Here is a 25,841-nt window from a genome sequence, read left to right on the forward strand (position 1 = left end):
TGGCAACGTATTCGGGCAAACAATTCGTGGTGTTGGTGGTAGTCGGTCATAAATTGGTTAACGTGCTACAAAATTCATGGGGGAGCCATAAAAATGTATGTAGATTTTGTTATATAAAGGTACATGTATGTTTGTAGTTATTTAAAATATATACAATTTTGTAACAAGTAAGTCGAAAGACAGTGGGACAAATGGTTTAAATTAATATAAATTTATATAATTGCGATTTCATTATGAGCTGCTTGAATAATATTGAAACAAAATATATGTATTTCGCAGTAACTTCTCTAGCCCCACTGTCTTACATATATGTCTGCTAACAGTGTGTGATATTTAAAATTTCATTTCCCACACAACAAAAAGTTTGTGACGTTTTAATTTAGTTGACTACTACGGCTACATGTTCCTGTCCAATATTTATAAGGATTAATACGACAACAATGATATTGAGTCCATGTTACACAACAGACTGCCAATATTAAGCCAATATTTATTGTCAGCCAACGTGGGTTTTGGTGTTTTCCATTTTCAGGACAACAAAAATAAAAACATAAATTTAAACATGAAATTGGGGAAAAGGCAACAACTGAAAACATCAAATAATAAATTAATAAAACAAGTAAAGAAATTAAGTTTTTAATTAAGGGGGAGTAAAGGAAAAACTAAGATATAACAATGCTTATCATAAGCATACCAATGTTGAAAGTCTAGTCAGAGTTTAATTCAAAGTCTAGTTTAAAGTTTAGTTCAAACTTAAGTTCAAAGTCTATTTCAAAGTGTAGTTCAAACTACAGTTGAAAGTCTAATTCAAAGTCTAGTTCAAAGTCTAGTTCAAAGTCTAGTTCAAAGTCTAGTTCAAAGTCTAGTTCAAAGTCTAGTTCAAAGGCTAGTTCAAAGTCTAGTTCAAAGTCTAGTTCAAAGTCTAGTTCAAAGTCTAGTTCAAAGTCTAGTTCAAAGTCTAGTTCAAAGTCTAGTTCAAAGTCTAGTTCAAAGTCTAGTTCAAATTCTAGTTCAAAGTCTAGTTCAAAGTCTACTTAAAAATCTAGTTCAAAGTCTAGTTATAAGGCTAGCTCAAAGTCTAGTTCAAATTCTAGTTCAAAGTCTACTTCAAAGTCTAGTCTGGTTGAATGTCTAGTTCAAAGTCTAATTAAATGTGTAGTTCAAAGTCTAATTCAAAGTCTAGTTTAAAATTTAGTTCAAAGTATTGTCCAAAGTCTAGTCCAAAGTCTAGTTCAAAGTCTATTTCAAAGTCTAGTTCAAATTCTAGTTCAAAGTCTAGTTCAACGTCTAGTTCAAAGTCTAGTTCAATATCCAGTTCAAAGTCTAGTTCAAAGTCTTGTTCAACGTGTATGCCAAAATCTAGTTTAAAGTTTAGTTCAAAGTCTAGTTCAAAGTCTAGTTCAAAGTCCAGTTCAAAGTCTGGTTTAAAGTCTAGTTCAAAGTCTAGTTCAAAATCTAGTTCAAAGTCAAGTTGAAAGTCTAGTTGAAAGTCTAGTTGAAAGTCTAGTTGAAAGTCTAGCTTAAAGTCTAGTTCAAAGTCTAGTTCAAAGTTTAGTTCAAAGTCTAGTTCAAAGTCTAGCTTAAAGTCTAGTTCAAAGTCTAGTTCAAAGTTAGTTCAAAGTCTAGTTCAAAGTCTAGTTCAAAGTCTAGTTCAAAGTCTAGTTCAAAGTCTAGTTCAAAGTCTAGTTCAAAGTCTAGTCAAAGTCTAGTTCAAAGTCTAGTTCAAAGTCTAGTTCAAAGTCTAGTTCAAAGTCTAGTTCAAAGTCTAGTTCAAAGTCTAGTTCAAAGTCTAGTTCAAAGTCTAGTTCAAAGTCTAGTTCAAAGTCTAGTTCAAAGTCTAGTCATAGTCTAGTCATAGTCTAGTCATAGTCTAGTCATAGTCTAGTCATAGTCTAGTCATAGTCTAGTCATAGTCTAGTCATAGTCTAGTCATAGTCTAGTCATAGTCTAGTCATAGTCTAGTCTAGTCTAGTCATAGTCTAGTCATAGTCTAGTCATAGTCTAGTCATAGTCTAGTCATAGTCTAGTCATAGTCTAGTCATAGTCTAGTCATAGTCTAGTCATAGTCTAGTCTAGTCTAGTCATAGTCTAGTCATAGTCTAGTCATAGTCTAGTCATAGTCTAGTCATAGTCTAGTCATAGTCTAGTCATAGTCTAGTCATAGTCTAGTCATAGTCTAGTCATAGTCTAGTCATAGTCTAGTCATAGTCTTAGTCTAGTCATAGTCTAGTCATAGTCTAGTCATAGTCTAGTCATAGTCTAGTCATAGTCTACTAATAATCTAAATTCGATTCAAATTAAATTCAAAAACTAATACATTTAAGTATTTATGTAAAATTGTTGAGAATCGACAGCAGAACAAAGTGTTGATAGCCTTAGTTAAAAACAGAGAATGTTTAGAGTGTTCTCTTATTTAAGAGAAAAATAGTCTAACAACTGATTTCATTCTAAGTTAATTCTAAGCACGTAGATGTATGAGATTAAAACTTGATATTCTATTATTATTGTTAATTAACAACTAACAATATTTATTTAAAAAAAAATAAATAAGGAGTGTCAAATCATACATATAATTCCAACACTTTCATAAACTATTCAAAACAGTAGTTAAGAAAAAAAGAGAGAGAGAGAGAGAGAGAGAGCAACAGACAAATTAGCTATTTTAAAGATTACCAAAATGTATTTTTATTTTGAATACCACTAAGAAGTTTGTGTTCAACCTTTACGGAACGTTCATTAATTTAAATTGTTAAAAAACGGAAAAGTTTAGAATTTTAAATAGTGATCAAAATGAAGCTAACGTTAAGCTTCATAGGACTATCTCTGGTTTTGGCCTCACTATTTGTACCACAAACTCAAGCGGCCAGAATTTTGGGCTTATTTCCCTCACCCTCCAAGTCTCACCTGCTGATACACTGTGCCGTGGCTGATACCTTAGCTGAGGCGGGTCATGACGTCACTGTCATCTCAACAGTACCCAATTTATACAAGAGAGCCAAGTACAATTTTATACACGTCCAAGGAGCTATGTACGATGATAAATTTGCCAACAAGATGGTCAATAAACCGGCACCAGCTTACGTGAAATTTTATAACGTTATGTCCTCGGTCATGACCATGGCTAATACCACCATAAATCATCCCACTATACAGGACTTTTTGCAACAACACAAAGCGGGAGACTTTGATTTGGTGATATTGGGTTATTTTATGAATGATTTCTTTTTGGGCATCGGAGCCCATTTCCAATGTCCTGTCATAGTGTCATTTATGGTGCAGCCCATCTTTCCCATTAACAATATGATTGCTAATCCTTTGGAGGCTTCTTATGTTCCCACAATATTTAGTGGTGTCCGCCAGCCTATGGACTTTTGGAGTAGAGTAAAGAATATGCTTTCCGTCGCCATAGAAGAGGTTGTCTTAATGAACGTTTTAAGATCGAATATGAACAAAATGTACAGGTAAGTGCAATTTAAAGATAACATTGGTCGGGTGACCATGTTTTACAAAATACTTTTAAAGGTAACACATGTCAGTTTGTAAACAGTAGATAAGATTTTAAAATTGATTAGATTTGAAAGAAAAATTTTCCAAAACGATGAATAGCGAAACTAAAATGTTTATCAATAATTAACAATAATGAGAATTAATTGATAAAACTATTAAAATGGTAAAAGCTATTGGAAATAGACCAGACTATGACTATGCCTAGACTATGACTAGACTATTACTAGACTAGACTAGACTAGACTATGAACTAGACTATGACTAGACTATGACTAGACTATGACTAGACTATGACTAGACTATGACTAGACTATGACTAGATATGACTAGACTATGACTAGACTATGACTAGACTATGACTAGACTATGACTAGACTATGACTAGACTATGACTAGACTATGACTAGACTATGACTAGATATGACTAGACTATGACTAGACTATGACTAGACTATGACTAGACTATGACTAGACTATGGACTAGACTATGACTAGACGATGACTAGACTATGACTAGACTATGACTAGACTATGACTAGACTATGGACTAGACTATGACTAGACTATGACTAGACTATGACTAGACTATGACTAGACTATGACTAGACTATGACTAGGACTATGACTAGACTATGACTAGGACTATGACTAGACTATGACTAGCACTATGACTAGACTATGACTAGACTATGACTAGACTATGACTAGGACTATGACTAGGACTATGACTAGACTATGACTAGACTATGACTAGACGATGACTAGACTATGACTAGACTATGACTAGACTATGACTAGACATGACTAGACTATGACTAGACTATGACTAGACTATGACTAGACTATGACTAGACTATGACTAGACTATGACTAGACTATGACTAGACTATGACTAGACTATGACTAGACTATGACTAGACTATGACTAGACTATGACTAGACTATGACTAGACTATGACTAGACTATGACTAGACTATGACTAGACTAGACTATGACTAGACTATGACTGACTATGACTAGACTATGACTAGACTATGACTAGACTATGACTAGACTATGACTAGACTATGACTAGACTATGACTAGACTATGACTAGACTATGACTAGACTATGACTAGACTATGACTAGACTATGACTAGACTATGACTAGACTATGACTATACTATGACCAGACTATGACTAAACTTTGAACTAGACTTTGAACTAGACTTTGTACTAGACTTTGAACTAGACTTTGAACTAGACTTTGAACTAGACTTTGAACTAGACTTTGAACTAGACTTTGAACTAGACTTTGAACTAGACTTTGAACTAGACTTTGAACTAGACTTTGAACTAGACTTTGAACTAGACTTTGAACTAGACTTTGAACTAGACGTTGAACTAGACTTTGAAGTAGACTTTGAACTAGACTTTGAACTAGACTTTGAACTGGACTTTGAACTAGACTTTGAACTGGACTTTGAACTAGACTTTGAACTATACTTTGAACTAGACTTGAACTAGACTTTGAACTAGACTTTGAACTAGACTTTGAACTAGAATTTGAACTATACTTTGAACTAGACTTTGAACTAGACTTTGAACTAGACTTTGAACTAGACTTTGAACTAGACTTTAAACTAGGCATTGAACTAGACTTTGAGCTAGACTTTGAACTAGACTTTGAACTGAACTTTAAACTGACTAGCTTTGAACTAGACTTTGAACTAGACTTTGAACTAGACTTTGAACTAGATTTTGAACTAGACTTTGAACTAGACTTTGAACTAGACTTTAAAATAGACTTTGAACTAGACTTTGAACTAAACTTTGAACTGGACTTTGAACTAGACTTTGAACTAGACTTTGAACTAGACTTTGAACTAGACTTTGAACTAGACTTTGAACTAGACCTTGAACTACACTTTGAACTAGACTTTAAACTATACTTTGAACTAGATTTTGCACTAGACTTTGAACTAGACTTTGCACTAGACTTTGAACTAGACTTTGAACTAGACTTTGAACTAGAATTCGAACTAGACTTTGAACTAGAATTTGAACTAGACTTTGAAATTGACATCAAACTTGTCTTTAGAATAGACTTTGAACTAGACCTTGACTGAAAAGGCTTTCAACAAAAATCTAGAATTTAACTAGCCTTAAGTGGACTATGACTATATTACAGTGAGCTACCAACCAAGTCTTTTTTGTTTGTAGCTCACTGAATCTTTAATACTTTTAGTTTCGCTATGGGGTACCTGATACTCATAAACACTAACAACAAATAGAGATAATAAACTGGCTACTTAATCATTACTCTTCAGTTTATTCTCTACAATACGAAAATACTGATAAGAACTGCTCTTTAATTTTGTAAACAGAACAATATAAACAGAGACTTTAGCTATGAGTTTTGTTTATAGAAGAGAGATAACGATTTTTTTATGAAATAAGAGCAAAAGCAATTACTTAGCAATAGTTTTTTGTAATTTAACTAAACTAATTAATAGACAATGCATCTGCTGGGGATGAGCAGTAGTTGTTGAACGCGGTTTCTAGATAGACGTTTAAAAATAATTGTTTGAAAAAAAGCGGAAATAAATCTAAATAAATTATATTAATTAAAAAATTAATATTATCTAAGCGTTGCATCATGAAAACGAGCGTAATTTGTATTCTAGTGAGCATCGCCTGTTCTGTGGTTATACAATCCCAGGCGGCTCGCATACTGGGAGTGTTTCCCTCACCCTCTAAGTCGCATGTTTTAATACATTGTGCTGTAGCCGATGCTTTGGCCGAAGCAGGGCATGAGGTCACGGTCATAGCTACTGTGCCCAATATGATCAAAAAGGCTAAATACAAGTTCCTACATGTTGAAGGCCCCATGTTCGATAGCAACTTTGCTCAGGAAATGCTTAATAAACCAGCCTCCATTTATAGAAAATTCAATGGCATTATCTCGCATGTCATTGATATGGCCAACGACACTATGAATCAGCCGAAAATTTTGAATTTTCTACAGACTCACAACCCGGGTGATTTTGATGCTGTTATTTTGGGTTATTTTATGAATGATTTTATGTTAGGCTTTGGGGCCCACTTTCAGTGTCCCATTATCTTATCGTTTATGGTGCAACCGATATTTCCGATAAACAAAATGATCGGAAATCCTTTGGAGGCTTCATATGTACCCACTTTATATAGTGGCTATAAGCAGCCTATGGATTTTGCCAGCAGAGTAAAAAACTTTTTGGCCAATGGTTTTGAGCATCTGGTATTGAGAAATTTGATGCAGAGGAAACTTGAAAGGATGTATGGGTAAGTGAAGATTTCGAACAGTAAACTATACTGGTGTAGACTATACCATTAACGAGAAAACTACAGGCCTTAGGGCCTAAATAACGGAAATTTGTGACCAGTTTCATTTTCTTCCAAATTGAAAACCTAAAAGACCATTTTCTGAAACGCTAAGACCATTTAGCTTTACCCCCTTAATATTAAGAGATCAACAATTAATTAAAACATATGTTAACATAATGAGAGGAATAACTTCTTATCAAGAAAATGAAAGCTGTGCGGTATCTCTTGCTTGAACTTAAATTACCACAAATAGCTGCATTCATTATCAGTCTTTGTTTAAATCCCATAAAAACAGTCCAATTAACGGAAGCTTAAATTAAATATAATGTATTTTCCATTTGGGTCCTTAGCAATAATCATTCTAAGCCTTTCAAATTACTCGCAGGCGGCACGCATATTGGGTGTTTTCCCCTCACCCTTTAAATCACATCTTATCATACATTCTGCTATCGCTGAAACTTTAGCTGCTGCTGGTCATAATGTTACCATTATGGGTTCATTTCCTAATGTTTTGCCTCAGGCTAAATACGAGTATATACTCTTAGAGGGCAAACAATTGGATGCGAACTTTGTAACTAAGACTATAGAGAATCCCGACTCCACGCACAAAAAGTTTAACAATATGATTGGTGTGGCCATGAAAAGTGCCAATTATAGTTTGAATCATCCAAAAATGAAGAAGTTTTTGAGCCAACACCAAGCAGGTGATTTTGATCTTGTGATATTGGGTTATTTTATGAATGATTTTTTATTGGGTTTAGGGGCCCACTTTCAATGCCCCATCATTATTTCGTTTATGATAAGACCCCTATTTGCCATAGATACTATAGTGGGAAATCCTGAAGAGCCGGCCTATGTACCCACTGTTTTCAGTAATCTGAAAGAGCCCTTGGATTTTGGGGATCGCGTTCTCAATTACTTGGCCAACTTTGTTGAGCACAATATAATGGAGAAGGCAATGAGGAGGAAAATGCAGGAAATTTATAAGTAAGTGGAAGAAATTATATGAAACTTAAGAAAATATTCTCTCAGAACTAGAACAGAACTATAACAGAACTAGAACAGAACTAGAACAGAACTAGAACAGAACTAGAACAGAACTAGAACAGAACTAGAACAGAACGAACTAGAAAAACTAGAACAGAACTAGAACAGAACTAGAACAGAACTAGAACAGAACTAGAACAGAACTAGAACAGAACTAGAACAGAACTAGAACAGAACTAGAACAGAACTAGAACAGAACTAGAACAGAACTAGAACAGAACTAGAACAGAACTAGAACAGAACTAGAACAGAACTAGAAAAAAACTAGAACAGAACTAGAACAGAACTAGAACAGAACTAGAACAGAACTAGAACAGAACTAGAACAGAACTAGAACAGAACTAGAACAGAACTAGAGCAGAACTAGAACAGAACTAGAACAGAACTAGAACAGAACTAGAACAGAACTAGAACAGAACTAGAACAGAACTAGAACAGAACTAGAACAGAACTAGAAGAGAACTAGAACAGAACTAGAACAGAACTAGAACAGAACTAGAACAGAACTAGAACAGAACTAGAACAGAACTAGAACAGAACTAGAACAGAACTAGAACAGAACTAGAACAGAACTAGAACAGAACTAGAACAGAACTAGAACAGAACTAGAACAGAACTAGAACAGAACTAGAACAGAACTAGAACAGAACTAGAACAGAACTAGAACAGAACTAGAACAGAACTAGAACAGAACTAGAACAGAACTAGAACAGAACTAGAACAGAACTAGAACAGAACTAGACAAACTAGAACAGAACTAGAACAGAACTAGAACAGAACTAGAACAGAACTAGAACAGAACTAGAACAGAACTAGAACAGAACTAGAACAGAACTAGAACAGAACTAGAACAGAACTAGAACAGAACTAGAACAGAACTAGAACAGAACTAGAACAGAACTAAAACAGAACTAGAACAGAACTAGAACAGAACTAGAACAGAACTAGAACAGAACTAGAACAGAACTAGAACAGAACTAGAACAGAACTAAACAGAACTAGAACAGAACTAGAACAGAACTAGAACAGAACTAGAACAGAACTAGAACAGAACTAGAACAGAACTAGAACAGAACTAGAACAGAACTAGAACAGAACTAGAACAGAACTAGAACAGAACTAGAAACAGAACTAGAACAGAACTAGAACAGAACTAGAACAGAACTAGAACAGAACTAGAACAGAACTAGAACAGAACTAGAACAGAACTAGAACAGAACTAGAACAGAACTAGAACAGAACTAGAACAGAACTAGAAACAGAACTAGAACAGAACTAGAACAGAACTAGAACAGAACTAGAACAGAACTAGAACAGAACTAGAACAGAACTAGAACAGAACTAGAACAGAACTAGGAACAGAACTAGAACAGAACTAGAACAGAACTAGAACAGAACTAGAACAGAACTAGAACAGAACTAGAACAGAACTAGAACAGAACTAGAACAGAACTAGAACAGAACTAGAACAGAACTAGAACAGAACTAGAAAACTAGAACGAACTAGAACAGAACTAGAACAGAACTAGAACAGAACTAGAACAGAACTAGAACAGAACTAGAACAGAACCTAGAACAGAACTAGAAACAGAACTAGAACAGAACTAGAACAGAACTAGAACAGACTAGAACAGAACTAAGAACAGACAGAACTAGAACAGAACTAGAACAGAACTAGAACAGAACTAGAACAGAACTAGAACAGAACTAGAACAGAACTAGAACAGAACTAGAACAGAACTAGAACAGAACTAGAACAGAACTAGAACAGAACTAGAACAGAACTAGAACAGAACTAGAACAGAACTAGAACAGAACTAGAACAGAACTAGAACCGAACTAGAACAGAACTAGAACAGAACTAGAACAGAACTAGAACAGAACTAGAACAGAACTAGAACAGAACTAGAACAGAACTAGAACAGAACTAGAACAGAACTAGAACAGAACTAGAACAGAACTAGAACAGAACTAGAACAGAACTAGAACAGAACTAGAACAGAACTAGAACAGAACTAGAACAGAACTAGAACAGAACTAGAACAGACTAGAACAGAACTAGAACAGAACTAGAACAGAACTAGAACAGAACTCGAACAGAACTAGAACAGAACTAGAACAGAACTAGAACAGAACTAGAACAGAACTAGAACAGGAACTAGAACAGAACTAGAAACAGAACTCGAAACAGAACTAGAACAGAACTAGAACAGAACTAGAACAGAACTAGAACAGAACTAGAACAGAACTAGAACAGAACTAGAACAGAACTAGAACAGAACTAGAACAGAACTAGAACAGAACTAGAACAGAACTAGAACAGAATAGAACTAGAACAGAACTAGAACAGAACTAGAACAGAACTAGAACAGAACTAGAACAGAACTAGAACAGAACTAGAACAGAACTAGAACAGAACTAGAACAGAACTAGAACAGAACTAGAACAGAACTAGAACAGAACTAGAACAGAACTAGAACAGAACTAGAACAGAACTAGAACAGAACTAGAACAGAAATAGAACAGAACTAGAACAGCAGAACTAGAACAGAACTAGAACAGAACTAGAACAGAACTAGAACAGAACTAGAACAGAACTAGAACAGAACTAGAACAGAACTAGAACAGAACTAGAACAGAACTAGAACAGAACTAGAACAGAACTAGAACAGAACTAGAACAGAACTAGAACAGAACTAGAACAGAACTAGAACAGAACTAGAACAGAACTAGAACAGAACTAGAACAGAACTAGAACAGAACTAGAACAGAACTAGACAGAACTAGAACAGAACAGACTAGAACAGAACTAGAACAGAACTAGAACAGAACTAGAACAGAACTAGAACAGAAACTAGAACAGAACTAGAACAGGAACTAGAACAGAACTAGAACAGAACTAGAACAGAACTAGAACAGAACTAGACAGAACTAGAACAGAACTAGAACAGAACTAGAACAGAACTAGAACAGAACTAGAACAGAACTAGAACAGAACTAGAACAGAACTAGAACAGAACTAGAACAGAACTAGAACAGAACTAGAACAGAACTAGAACAGAACTAGAACAGAACTAGAACAGAACTAGAACAGAACTAGAACAACTAGAACAGAACTAGAAAACTAGAACAGAACTAGAACTAGAACTAGAACTAGAACTAGAACAGAACTAGAACGAACTAGAACTAGAACTAGAACAGAACTAGCACAGAACTAGAACAGAACTAGAACAGAACTAGAACAGAACTAGAACAGAACTAGAACAGAACTAGAACAGAACTAGACAGAACTAGAACAGAACTAGAACAGAACTCGAACAGAACTAGAACCAGAACTAGAACAGAACTAGAACAGAACTAGAACAGAACTAGAACAGAACTAGAACAGAAACTAGAACAGAACTAGAACAGAACTAGAACAGAACTAGAACAGAACTAGAAACAGAACTAGAACAGAACTAGAACAGAACTAGAACAGAACTAGAACAGAACTAGAACAGAACTAGAACAGAACTAGAACAGAACTAGAACAGACTGAAACTAGAACAGAACTAGAACAGAACTAGAACAGAACTAGAACAGAACTAGAACAGAACTAGAACAGAACTAGAACAGAACTAGAACAGAACTAGAACAGAACTAGAACAGAACTAGAAACAGAACTAGAACAGAACTAGAAACAGAACTAGAACAGAACTAGAACAGAACTAGAACAGAACTAGAACAGAACTAGAACAGAACTAGAACAGAACTAGAACAGAACTAGAACAGAACTAGAACAGAACTAGAACAGAACTAGAACAGAACTAGAACAGAACTAGAACAGAACTAGAACAGAACTAGAACAGAACTAGAACAGAACTAGAACAGACTAAAACAGAACTAGAACAGAACTAGAACAGAACTAGAACAGAACTAGAACAGAACTAGAACAGAACTAGAACAGAACTAGAACAGAACTAGAACAGAACTAGAACAGAACTAGAACAGAACTAGAACAGAACTAGAACAGAACTAGAACAGAACTAGAACAGAACTAGAACAGAACTAGAACAGAACTAGAACAGAACTAGAACAGAACTAGAACAGAACTAGAACAGAACTAGAACAGAACTAGAACAGAACTAGAACAGAACTAGAACAGAACTAGAACAGAACTAGAACAGAACTAGAACAGAACTAGAACAGAACTAGAACAGAACTAGAACAGAACTAGAACAGAACTAGAACAGAACTAGAACAGAACTAGAACAGAACTAGAACAGAACTAGAACAGAACTAGAACAGAACTAGAACAGAACTAGAACAGAACTAGAACAGAACTAGAACAGAACTAGAACAGAACTAGAACAGAACTAGAACAGAACTAGAACAGAACTAGAACAGAACTAGAACAGAACTAGAACAGAACTAGAACAGAACTAGAACAGAACTAGAACAGAACTAGAACAGAACTAGAACAGAACTAGAACAGAACTAGAACAGAACTAGAACAGAACTAGAAACTAGAACAGAACTAGAACAGAACTAGAACAGAACTAGAACAGAACTAGAACAGAACTAGAACAGAACTAGAACAGAACTAGAACAGAACTAGAACAGAACTAGAACAGAACTAGAACAGAACTAGAACAGAACTAGAACAGAACTAGAACAGAACTAGAACAGAACTAGAACAAAACTAAACTAAACCAGAACTAGACTAGAACTAGACTAGAACTAGACTAGAACTAGACTAGAACTAGACTACAACTAGACTAGAACTAGACTAGAACTAGACTAGAACTAGACTAGAACTAGACTACAACTAGACTAGAACTAGACTAGAACTAGACTAGAACTAGACTAGAACTAGACTATGACTAGACTAGTTCTAGTCTAGTTCTAGTCTAGTTCTAGTCTAGTTCTAGTCTAGTTCTAGTCTAGTTCTAGTCTAGTTCTAGTCTAGTTCTAGTCTAGTTCTAGTCTAGTTCTAGTCTAGTTCTAGTCTAGTTCTAGTCTACTTCTAGTCTAGTCTAGTTCTAGTCTAGTTCTAGTCTAGTTCTAGATCTAGACTAGAACTAGACTAGAACTAGACTAGAACTAGACTGGAACTATACTAGAAATGGACTAGATCTGAAATAATACTAAACAACGAACTAAATCTTGTCTGTTCAAACAGAACTGAATGTTAATTATACTAGCTAGTTTAGAATATAATTTACATTGTATGCAATGGTTAATTATGTTGTTAACTATAGTTTAAACTTTATAGTTTGAATACATTCGATTATCAGCTGTTGGTGGTTATAGATAAGCATTTGCTGGTATTGTGAGAGTGTTTTTTTATCAAGTTGATAAAGAGAATTTACTTTTATCAGTATTGGAATGTGTTTTTGACAAAAACAGAAAACTTATCAGTCTTTGGCAAACCCTCTGTAGTGATTGAGCGTTTTTTCTTTAACCAAGTGATTAGTGGAGAAATGAATATACGTTACGCGGTTTTAATTATAAGCTCCTTAAGCTGTTTAAGCTTCTTGCAGGCGGCAAATATTTTGGGTGTTTTCCCCTCACCCTCTAAATCTCATCTTATCATACATTCCTCCATAGCGGAGACTTTAGCAGCAGCTGGTCATAATGTTACGGTTATAGCAGTATTTCCCAATCTTTTACCTAAAGCCAAATACCAATACATACAATTAGATAGCCATAACGTGAGCGCCTCATTTGCCCAATCTTTGGTGGATAAACCGGAACCGTTTTATAAGAAATTCAAAACTTTATTAGACATGATAACTAAGAGTGCCAACAGCACTATGCAGCATCCGAAAATGTGGGAGTTTTTAAACACCCATAATAGAGGAGATTTCGATGTCATTATTTTGGGTTATTTCATGAATGATTTTATGTTGGGTTTGGGTGCACACTTTCAGTGTCCCATTGTTATATCGTTTATGGTGCGTTCGATATTTGCTATTGATTCTATGCTGGGTAATCCAGAGTTACCTTCCTATGTACCGACTTTATTTGAAAATCTACAGCAGCCTATGGATTTCGCCGATAGAGTGAGAAATTATTTGTTCACTTTAGTGGAAGGTAAGGTGATGGCACCCTATATGATGAGAAAAATGCAGGAAATATATGGGTGAGTAGTGAAAATGAGATAGTTTAGTACTAAAAATAGTTAGGTACGTTTTTGCTAAAAGTACTTAAGTACTCAGGTTGAAACTGAGTCACTTTTAGGCAACCGTAAACAGGTAATTGGTAATATTTGTTTTCCCTTTTATAAAACAGATAATAAATCTTAGATAAACTATTAAATCCCTGGTAAAACATGATTTACTTTGTACTAAAAACTAATTACATTTACATACCTTTACCTGAAGGTTTTTCCGAACCAGAATTTGTAAATTTACAATTTTATAAAAAATTAACAAATTGTCAATCAGTCTCACTTCGGGCTTCCTAACAAGCGTATGTTCCTAGTTAAGTGTTTCCAAAGAATCTACAGAAAATATTAACAAACCATTAACAACATGTTAAGACTTGTCTTTTTCCTATTAACCCTCTTAACATTTAACTATTGCCTACCCACCCAGGCGGCTCGCATTCTAGCGGTATTTCCCTCACCCTCAAAATCTCATCTTCTAATACACTGTGCCATAGCCGAGACTCTAGCGTCGGATGGACATGAGGTCACGGTAATAGCCACTCTACCCAATATGTACGCACAAGCCAAATATCATTATCTACAAGTCGATGGTGCCATGTTTCTCAGCCATTTTGCCCAAGAAATGTTGGAAAAACCTAAACATATCTATATGAAATTCAATGGTGCTGTCTCTCATCTCCTCCAAGGGGCCAATGACACTTTAAATCACAACAAAATGTTGCATTTCCTAAACACCCATAAAGCCGGGGATTTTGATGCTCTCATTTTGGGTTATTGTCTAGATGATTTTGTTTTGGGTTTGGGTGCTCACTTTCAGTGTCCCATTATTTTATCATTTATGATACAATCTATATTTCCTATACATCGTATGTTGTCCAATCCTTTGGAGGTATCATATGTACCCACTCTATATAGTGGTCTCAGTCAGCCCATGAATTTTGTGGAAAGGGCTAAAAACTGGTTGGCTCATATGTATGAACAATTGTTTTTGGATCTGTTAATGAAATGGAAAATGGAGGAGTATTATCGGTGAGTGGTTGAAAAGTTGTAGTTAAAGGAAACATTTTGAGAAAAAAAGTAGTAAAACTATTACTTTAAAAAAAAAAAGTAAAAGAAAACTTAAAAGTTGTTATAAAATAACTTTTAATATTTAAAGAAATAAAAATTTTACCTTAAAATGGTTTTTGGAAAAAAGTAGTAGAAATACTGCTTTTTTAAAAAGTAGTAAAATAAAGAAAACTTAAAAATGTTTAACAAATAAATGTTAATATTTAAAGAAATTAAAATTTTTACCTAAAAACGTGTTTTTGAAATTTAGTAGTAGAAATACTACTTTTTAAAAAAGTAGTAAGAAACTCAAAAGTGTTAACAAAATTTACTTAAACGTTTAAAGAAATTAAAATTTCACATAAAAATTTTTTTTAAAAAAGTAGTAGAAATACTACTATTTTTAAAAAGTAGTAAAAAGTAAATTTATTTGTTACGGAAAATAATTTTATAAATATTTTAAACACATTTTAGCAGTTCATTTAATAATTTAAAAACGTAGTAGAAATACTACTATTTTTAAAAAGTATTAGAAATACTTTAGAAAAAGTATTAGAAATATTTTTAAAAGTAGTAAAAAACTCAAAATTGTTGAAGTAATACATTTTAATGTTTAAAGAATATTCGTCAAAAAAATGGTTTTAAAAAAGTAGTAAAAATACTACTATTTGAAAAAGTAGTAGAAATGAAAAAATTTATTATAGAAATTATTCTCAATATAATTTAAAAACTTTTTAGTGGGTTTTAAGCAATTTACTTAATAATTTTTAAAAAAGTAGTAGAAATACTACTATTTTAAAAATAAAAAATTAAAAAGTCTTAAAAATTGTTTCAAAAATTAATTTGAATGTTTAAAGAAATAAAAATTTTACCTAAAAAATATTTTTGTAAAAAGTAGTAGATATACTGCTATTTTTGAAAAGCAGTAAAAAGTAAATTTTTTTCTTACAGAAAATATTGTAAAAATTTTTTATATGCCATTAATATGTACATATATTAATGTCTAAAAAGACAAAAAAAAAATAGTTTTTGAGAATGACTTTAATTTTTTATAATTTTTGTAATAATTTTACTACTTACTACTACATAGTACTTTTTTTAAAAAATGTTTAAAAATCAAAATTTTTGCCTTTGAAGTCTTCAAAATGATGTTTTAATTAAATTTTAAATACTTTTAGCACATTATTTTAAATTTTTAAAAGGTAGTAGAAATACTACTTTTTTAAAAATAATTAAAAAGCTAAATTTTTGCTTCTAAAGTCTTTGAAATGATTTTTTATGTAAATTTTTAGCACTTTCAATCCATTATTTAAAATTTTTGAAAACGTAGTAGAAGTACTACTTTTTTCAAAAATGTGCAAAAATAAAAATAATGTTTTCGAAAACATTTAGAAAGATGTTTTGTATAAATTTAAAAAATTTTCAGTAAATTATTGTCAATTTTAAAAAGGTAGTAGAAATACTACTTTTTTCAAAAAGTTGCAAAAATAGTTATATTTGTATGAGAAATCAATAAATTAATGTTTAAAACTTATTTTTATGGAATTAACGATTTTTTAAAAAGTTAGTAGAAATACTACTTTTTTGAAAAAAGTGTAAACATCAAAATTTTTGTTTTTAAAGTCTTTAGAATAATATTTTATGTAAGTTTTAAACACTTTTAGTACATTAGTTTAAATTTTTAAAAGGTAGTAGAAATACTACTTTTTTCCAAAAAGAGTGAAAACCAAAATTTATGTCTCTAAATCTTTATAATGATGTTTTATATAAATTTTAATCACTTTCTATCCATTAAATCGTTATATTTGTATGTGAAATCAGTAAATTAATGTTTAAAACTAATTTTTACAGAATTTACGATTTTTTAAAAAGATAGTAGAAATACAACTTTTTGGACAAAATGTAAAAATCGAAGTCTTTAGAATAATGTTTTGTGTAAGTTTTAAACACTTTCTATCCATTATTTTCCATTTTTAAAAAGTAGTAGATATACTACTTTTTTCAAAAAAGTTGCAAAAATCGTTATATTTATATGTGAAATCAATAACTTAATGTTTAAAACTCATTTTTACGGAATTTACAATTTTTTAAAAAGGTAGTAGAAATACTACTTTTTTTATAAAAGTGTAAAAATCAAAATTTTTGTTTTTAAATTCTTTAGAATGATGTTTTATGTAAGTTTTAATCACTTTTAGCACATTATTTTAAATTTTTAGAAGGTAGTAAAAATACTACTTTTTCAAACAAGTGTAAAAACCTAAATTTATGCCTCTAAATCTTTATAATGATGTTTTATATAAATGTTAATCACTTTCTATTCCTTATTTTCCATTTTTAAATGGTAGTAGAAATACTACTTTTTTAAAAAAGTTGCAAAAACGTGTATATTTGTATATAAAATCAATAAATTAATGGTTAAAACCTATTTTTGCGGGATTTAAAATTTTTAAAAAGGTAGTAGAAATTCTACTTTTTTGAAAAAAGTGTAAAACTTAAAATATTTGCTTGTAAAGTCTTTAGAATGATGTTTTGTATAGGTTTTTAAACACTTTTAGGCCTTTATATTCCATTTTTAAAAAGTAGTAGATATACTACTTTTTTAAAAAACGTTTAAAAATCAAAATAATTCTAAGATAAATCAATAAATTAATGTTTAAAAGCTTTTTTAACAAGTTAAATGAATTTTTAAAAAGGTAGTAGAAATACTACTTTTTTGAAAAATGTATAAAAATCCCTTAAATAGTATGTGGGTAGCGCAAATGTTTAACAGTAATGCTGTTCTTAATGGGTAAATACTTGTTTTCTTGATCTCTCTCTCTATCTCTTCAACTAAAAACTCTCTTAAATATTATTTAGACAATTCTCTTTATTTTTAATCACAATAAATGCAATTAATTGAAATAACAAACAAAAAACATTGAAATTTATTAAAAGGTCAATATTTCAACCTTTATTTACTTTGTTTGAGTTGAGAAAAGGGGATAGATAAAGTTGCTAAACATGCACATCATGTTCTCAAGTAATATATGGTTTTTGCCCGCAAACTGCCACTTAAATTTGCGTGTAAATATATTTGTTTTAAATAACAAAAACAAAAAGAGTAAAATAAATATAATAATAAAAATAAATTAATATGATCAAGAGCTACCTGTTGTGGTGCTAACGCTCAAACAATAGAAATAGTTATAGTAGAAATGCGCAATAATAGATAGGCACCAGTTGCGGCACGTGCTGCTGTTTATTATTATGTCACTGCAATGATGAGTTTGCAAAAATTTATTAGTTTATTATTTTTGTTCTGGTTATTGGGCGTTTTTTTTTTTATTAATTTTACAAATTTTAGTTAATTTTCGAAAATTCGAACTTAATTTCGAAATTCGGAAAATAGTGTTAAAAATTTTATTTTTTAATTTATTTTCAATTATTATTAGTAAAAATATAACAATCCAACTTTTTTCTTAATGTTCGAATTTTCGAACTTAATTTCGAAGTTCGAAAATTTTGCAAAAAATGTTGATTTTTTTAATATTATTAATTTAAATATGGAAAGTAATTGATTTCTTCAAAAAATTTGCTTTTAAAAGAGTTTTTAACAATGTTCGAATTTTCGAACTTAATTTCAAAATTAAGAAAATCGCTTCAAATGTGTATTAAAGCTGCACATTTGCTAAATAAATAATTTAAATAAATTTTTCTGAAAATTTTTTGCAATAAATTCATATTTTTACGAAGTTCGAATTTTCGAACTTAATTTCGAAATTAGAAAAAGTCCCAAAATAAATGTTTTGTTTAAAACTAATGATTTATAACTTAATAATATATAATTTTTACAAAAAATTAGCTTTTTAAAAGAGTTTTTAACAATGTTCGAATATTCGAACTTAATTTCGAAATTAAGAAAATCACTTAAAATGTGTATTAAAGCTGTACTTCTGATTAATAAATAATTTATATAAATTTTTCAGAAAATTTTTTGCAATAAATTCATATTTTTACAAAGTTCGAATTTTCGAACTTAATTTCGAAATTTGAAAAACGTCCCAAAATAAGTGTTTTGTTTAATACTAATGATTTATAACTTAAAAATATATAATTTTTACAAAAAATTTGCTTTTAGAAAGAGTTTTTAACAATGTTCGAATTTTCGAACTTAATTTCGAAATTAGAAAAAACTCTCAAACTAGGAATTTTAGGAATAGCTTTTGTTTTATATATAGAAAAGATTTAAGTTACTTCATTGTGTGCCAATAAATACAAGTTTTAAACATGTTCGAATTTTCGAACTTAATTTCGAAATTAGAAAAAAGTCTCAAAATAGGTGTTTTGGTAATAGTCTTGTTAAATATATATAAAATATTTAATTTTCTTCAATTTTTGCGAAATAAATACAAGTTTTAACCATGTTCGAATTTTCGAACTTAATTTCGAAATTAGAAAAAAGTCTCAAATTAAGACTTTTAAGACAAATTTTGTATATCTTTATTAATAATATCGATTTTTTACCATTTTTGTTAGTATTAATCAAGTTTTAACCATGTTCGAATTTTCGAACTTAGAAAAAAGTCTCAAATTAAGAGTTTTAAGACTAATTTTGTATAAATTTATTAATAATATCGTTTTATTTACAATTTTTGTTAGTATTAATCAAGTTTTAATGATGTTCGAATTTTCGAACTTAATTTCGAAATTAGAAAAAAGTCTCAAATTAAGAGTTTCAAAGCTAATTTTGTATATCTTTATTAATAATATCAATTTTTAAACCATTTTTGTTAGTATCAAACAAGTTTTAACCATTTTCGAATTTTCGAACTTCATTTCGAAATTAGAAAATATTCTCAAATTAAGACTTTTAAGACAAATTTTGTATATCTTTATTAATAATATTGATCTTTTCACCATTTTTGTTAGTACCAAACAAGTTTTAATGATGTTCGAATTTTCGAACTTAATTTCGAAATTAGAAAAAGTCTCAAATTAAGAGTTTTAAAGCTAACTTAACATATCTTTATTAATTATATCGATTTTTAAACCATTTTTGTTAGTATCAAACAAGTTTTAACCATGTTCGAATTTTCGAACTTAATTTCGAAATTAGAAAAAAGTCTCAAATTAAGAGTTTTAAGACAAATTTTGTATATCTTTATTAATAATATCGATTTATTTACCATTTTTATTAGTATTATTCAAGTTTTAATGATGTTCGAATTTTCGAACTAAATTTCGAAATTAGAAAAAAATCTCCAATTAAGAGTTTTAAAGCTAATTTTACATATTTTTATTAATAATATCGATTTATTTGCCATTTTTGTTAGTATTAAACAAGTTTTAATGATGTTCGAATTTTCGAACTTAATTTCGAAATTATAAAAAAGTCTCAAATTAAGAGTTTTAAGACAAATTATGTATATCTTTATTAATAATATCGATTTTTTACTATTTTTGTTAGTATTAATCAAGTTTTAATGATGTTCGAATTTTCGAACTTAATTTCGAAATTAGAAAAAACTCTCAAATTAAGATTTTTAAGACTAATTTTGTATACCTTTATTATTAATATCGATTTTTAAACCATTTTTGTTAGTATCAACCAAGTTTTAACCATGTTCGAATTTTCGAACTTAATTTCGAAATTAGAAAAAACACTCAAATTAAGAGTTTTAAGACAAATTTTGTATATCTTTATTAATAATATCGATTTTTAAACCATTTTTGTTAGTATCAAACAAGTTTTAATGATGTTCGAATTTTCGAACTTAATTTCGATATTATAAAAAAGTGTAAAATTAAGAGTTTTAAGACAAATTTTGTATATCTTTATTATTAATATCGATTTTTGCCATTTTTGTGAGTATTAATCAAGTTTTAATGATGTTCGAATTTTCGAACTTAATTTCGAAATTAGAAAAAGTCTTAAAATAAGTTTTTTAAGAATAATTTTTGGTTTCTTAATTAAAAATATCGATTTATTTACCATTTTTGTTAGTATCAAACAAGTTTTAATGATGTTCGAATTTTCGAACTTAATTTCGAAATTAGAAAAATTCAATAAAATTTCCGTTTTTTTCATTATTCATATTTGTATAAATAAATTTTCTTGAAAAAAAGTATTTAAAAATTTTGTTTCAATATTTATTTTAAAACTTTACGTATTTGTAGCTTTAACGCCTGCATTGTGTTTTAGCTTGAACACAAAATTACTTGTCACTATGTTCCCATTAAAAAATCAAGTCATGTTTAAACACATTTTTTTGTTGTTAAAATTTTGAACATGTTTCTTTCCAGTTTAAGTCATAATGAATCAGCAATATCAAGAATTTATAATAATTTTTTTTGAGTGATTGTTATTAAACTAATAAATTTAACAATAAAAAATTGTTTAAACAATTTAAAAGTCTTATCAGTAAATAATTACAAGTTAAATTGTTTACAAATATAATACAAAGGGCAATAAAAAATCTATTTTAATCCCTTAACTACTGCAGTAAATTTGATTTCTTTAAAATCCCCTAAAGTAGACTTAACTTTTTTAATTTTATATATCCTTAAAATATGTTAAACTTTTTCATTACATTTAATAACATTTTCCCGTTTTTCTCTTTCTAGATACAACTTCCCCGCCGATCGTTATCCTCCCTTGGAAGAGGTCTACAAAAACGTTTCTCTAGTCTTAACCAATCATCACTTTAGCCAGGGCCCCATAAGACCCAATGTACCCGCTCTCATTGAAATCGGAGGCATACAAATCAAAGAAAAACCCGATCCTCTACCACAAGATTTGGCTGAAATTATTGAGTCTTCCGATAAAGGTGTCATCTTCTTTAGTTTGGGTACCAATGTCCAGGGTTCTAATCTCTCGAAAGACAAAGCTAAAATGATCTTTAATGTACTCTCTAAACTACCCTATACCGTTTTACTTAAATGGGGTGATTCCGATTTCCCCGGACAATCGAAAAATATGATTTATCGCTCTTGGTTGCCTCAAGATGATATATTGGCTCATCCCAAAGTCAAGCTATTCATAACTCATGGTGGTATGGGCAGTGTGGTGGAATCCCAATATCATGGTGTACCCATGGTGGGCATACCCTTCTTTGGTGATCAACACTCGAATATAGCCAATGTCGTAAAGTCTGGCTTTGGTCTTGGTTTGGAATATGCTCGCTTCAGTGAAGAGGCCTTTAGAAATGCTGTGGTAGAGGTTTTGGAAAATCCTTCTTACACCCAAAATGTACAAAAATTCTCGGAATTATATCGTGATAGACCCATGACTCCTCGCCAATTGGTGCGTTACTGGGTGGATTATGTTATAAGACATAATGGTGCCAAGCATATGCAGTCGCCCGCCATAAATATGCCCTGGTGGCAATTGTATTCCGTAGATGTTATTGCATTCCTTTTAAGTATAGTCTTTGGTGTTGTTGCTGTTTTGGTGGGTTTGTGTAAACTGTTGTGCTGTCGTGGCAAGGGAGCTGGTAAGGCCGCTGGAAAGAAGGTGTCCAAGAGCAAGAAACAAAAGTAGTTAAATAATCAATATTATATAATGCATCCAGATGGTTTTAGTAGTCAATATTAGGAACTTTTTTAAAAAGATAAATTATACAATATTTGTTTAAACAAATTTTAATAAAAAAAAACGAAATTTTGTAAAAATTTATTTTGTAAAAAATATATACATAATTAATTTTTCATATTGGTCATGACTAGACTATGACTATACTATGACTAGACTATGACTAGACTATGACTAGACTATGACTAGACTATGACTAGACTATGAGTAGACAATGACTAGACTACGACTAGACTATGACTAGACTATGACTAGACTATGACTAGACTATGACTAGACTATGACTAGACTATGACTAGACTATGACTAGACTATGACTAGACTTTGACTAGACTATGACTAGACTATGACTAGACTATGACTAGACTATGACTAGACTATGACTAGACTATGACTAGACTATGACTAGACTATGACTAGACTATGACTAGACTATGACTAGACTATGACTAGACTATGACTAGACTATGACTAGACTATGACTAGACTATGACTAGACTATGACTAGACTATGACTAGACTATGACTAGACTATGACTAGACTATGACTAGACTATGACTAGACTATGACTAGACTATGACTAGACTATGACTAGACTATGACTAGACTATGACTAGACTATGACTAGACTATGACTAGACTATGACTAGACTATGACTAGACTATGACTAGACTATGACTAGACTATGACTAGACTATGACTAGACTATGACTAGACTATGACTAGACTATGACTAGACTATGACTAGACTATGACTAGACTATGACTAGACTATGACTAGACTATGACTAGACTATGACTAGACTATGACTAGACTATGACTAGACTATGACTAGACTATGACTAGACTATGACTAGACTATGACTAGACTATGACTAGACTATGACTAGGCTATGACTAGACTATGACTAGACTATGACTAGACTATGACTAGACTATGACTAGACTATGACTAGACTATGACTAGACTATGACTAGACTATGACTAGACTATGACTAGACTATGACTAGACTATGACTAGACTTTAAACTAGACTTTAAACTAGACTTTAAATTAGACTTTAAACTAGACTTTAAACAAGACTTTAAACTAGACTTTAAACTAGACTTTAAACTAGACTTTAAACAAGACTTTAAACTAGACTTTAAACTAGACTTTAAACTAGGCTTAGAACTAGACTTAGAACAGGACTTTGAATTAGATTTTGAACTAAACTTTGAACTTGGATTTAAACTAGACTTTGAACCGGACTTTGAAATAGGCCTTGAACTATACTTTGAACTAGACTTTGAACTAGATTTTGAACTGAACTTTGAACTAGAATTCGAACTAGACTTTGAACTAGATTTTGAACTAGACTTTGAACTAGACTTTGAACTAGACTTTAAACTAGTCTTTGAACTAGCCTTTGAATTATACTTTGAATTAGACCTTGAACTAGCCTTTGAACTAGACTTTGTACTAGACTTTGAATTAGACTTTAAACTAAACTTTGAACAAGACTTTGGACTAGATTTTGCAATAGACTTTGAACTAGACTTTGAACTAGACTTTGAACTAAACTTCGAACTAGAGTTTCAACTAGACTTTGAAATAAACTTTGAACTAGACTGAACTAGACTTTGAACTAGAGTTTTAAATGGACTTTGAACTAGAGTTTTAACAAGACTATGAATCAGACTTTGAACTATACTCTGGACAATGTTTTAAACTAGACTTTGAACTAGTGTTTTAAATAGACTTTGAACTAGACGTAGAACTAGACTTTGAACTAAGCTTTGTACTAGATTTTAAAGTGGACTTTAAACTAGACTTTGAACTAGACTTTAAACTAGACCTTGAACTAGACTTTGAATTAGAATTTGAACTAGACTTTAAACCGGACCTTGAACTAAACTTCGAACTAGAATTTGAACTAAACTCTGAACAAGGCTTTGAACTAAACTTTGATGTAGACCTTGAACTAGACTTTGAATTAGACTTTGAACAAGACTTTGAATTAGACGTTGAACTAGAATTTGGACTAGACTTTGAACTAGACTGTGAACTACACTTTGAGATAGACTTTAAGCTAGACTCTAAATTACACTTTGAACTAGACTTTGTATTAAACATGAAACTAGACTTTGCATTAGACTCTTGCTAGACTTTGACCTACACTTTAATTAGACTTTATACTTAACTTTGAACTAAACTCCTAACAATATTTTCAGTTATACTTTGAACTGAACTGGACTTTAAACTACAAGAAATAATACGTTTCACTCCCTGCTGTCTCCACTTAAAAATATCCCAGTGTCACTCGAATGCTCATGCTTGAGGTATTATCATTATTTTTGATAATTTATGGTAATTTATGAAACACACAAAACTATATGTATATGCCACAAAACCACAGCAGACACATGGTTTTAAAATTTATAGGTTTTATAACATTTTTGATTTGTGTGAAGGGAAACATATTTGTCATTTATCAAACCGAAATATCAACAAGCCACATATTCCTTTTGCGGTATTAAAGGTCAAGGCAAAATGAACTAGTAGTAAAAGGATATATAGGTATGTGAATGTTAATGAATAATATATAAACAAATTTAAATTAGAACACAAAAATATTACAAAAAACATAATTTGACATATAAATCTTGAAAATTCTTTGACTAAAATAAGTAAATTTGAAATACACTGTACAAGTTAATAGGGTTTATATATGGTTACTGAAACTTTGAGATATTTAGTTGTGATAGGATATGGTAGCCTTAAGTCTTAGCTTTTATAGGTTTTTCACTTTTTAAAAATCGGTTGGTAAGTTTTTAAGTTATAGACAAATTTGTGACTTTGCCTGTGAATTAATATTAATCATACGTACTGTTGCACTAAAACATTATTAACAATTTTTTTGTGTTTTCTTTAAACTTTTGTTAAAATTTCACTTGGAAATGTATAGTCATTGTTATTATTTTGTAATAAATTTGTTCTTACAAGGCAACCAATGCTAAATCCACTTTAAGCTTAAAGGTTTACCTTAACATTTGTAAAATTTGGCAAACTCATTGTGACAATGATATGGAAATGTATAAAGTTGAACCAAAGAACGGGAGAAAAAAAATTTGGCATTAAGACAAATTGAAGCAGACAGTTGGCAGAGTATTAAAATGTTGCACACA

General features: G+C 30.9%; 2 protein-coding genes across 4 annotated transcripts; both read left to right on the forward strand.

The window, feature by feature from the left end:
- Positions 1–2,706: 2,706 nt before the first annotated feature.
- On the forward strand, positions 2,707–22,628 carry LOC119605386 (UDP-glycosyltransferase UGT5-like). 3 transcript variants are annotated; one of them, XM_037958453.1, is made up of 2 exons: positions 2,707–3,461; positions 21,704–22,628. In XM_037958453.1, the coding sequence occupies exons 1-2, from the start codon at positions 2,791–2,793 to the stop codon at positions 22,617–22,619; spliced, it is 1,587 nt and encodes a 528-aa protein (XP_037814381.1). In that variant the 5' UTR covers positions 2,707–2,790; the 3' UTR covers positions 22,620–22,628. The 3 variants fall into 3 exon arrangements, with proteins under 3 accessions (XP_037814381.1, XP_037814382.1, XP_037814383.1); XM_037958454.1 differs by lacking the exon at positions 2,707–3,461 and adding an exon at positions 6,024–6,813; XM_037958455.1 differs by lacking the exon at positions 2,707–3,461 and adding an exon at positions 13,319–14,026.
- LOC119605387 (UDP-glucosyltransferase 2-like) lies at positions 7,141–7,924 on the forward strand. Its single transcript, XM_037958456.1, has one exon. The coding sequence runs from the start codon at positions 7,181–7,183 to the stop codon at positions 7,844–7,846; it is 666 nt and encodes a 221-aa protein (XP_037814384.1). The 5' UTR covers positions 7,141–7,180; the 3' UTR covers positions 7,847–7,924.
- Positions 22,629–25,841: the final 3,213 nt, after the last annotated feature.

Source organism: Lucilia sericata, unplaced genomic scaffold, assembly GCF_015586225.1.
Source record: "Lucilia sericata isolate MDLA Ls3-8-SP2 unplaced genomic scaffold, ASM1558622v1 Contig000481F_arrow, whole genome shotgun sequence".
NCBI classification, from domain to species: domain Eukaryota; kingdom Metazoa; phylum Arthropoda; class Insecta; order Diptera; family Calliphoridae; genus Lucilia; species Lucilia sericata.

What these genes read in the sequence shown, in the direction of transcription:
- LOC119605386 (XM_037958453.1), top strand. Translation starts at nt 2,791, where the DNA reads ATGAAGCTAACGTTAAGCTTCATAGGACTATCTCTGGTTTTGGCCTCA. An exon ending in AATATGAACAAAATGTACAG is followed by an intron (nt 3,462 to 21,703) that starts GTAAGTGCAATT and finishes TTCTCTTTCTAG; the next exon opens with ATACAACTTCCCCGCCGATC.
- LOC119605387 (XM_037958456.1), top strand. Translation starts at nt 7,181, where the DNA reads ATGTATTTTCCATTTGGGTCCTTAGCAATAATCATTCTAAGCCTTTCA.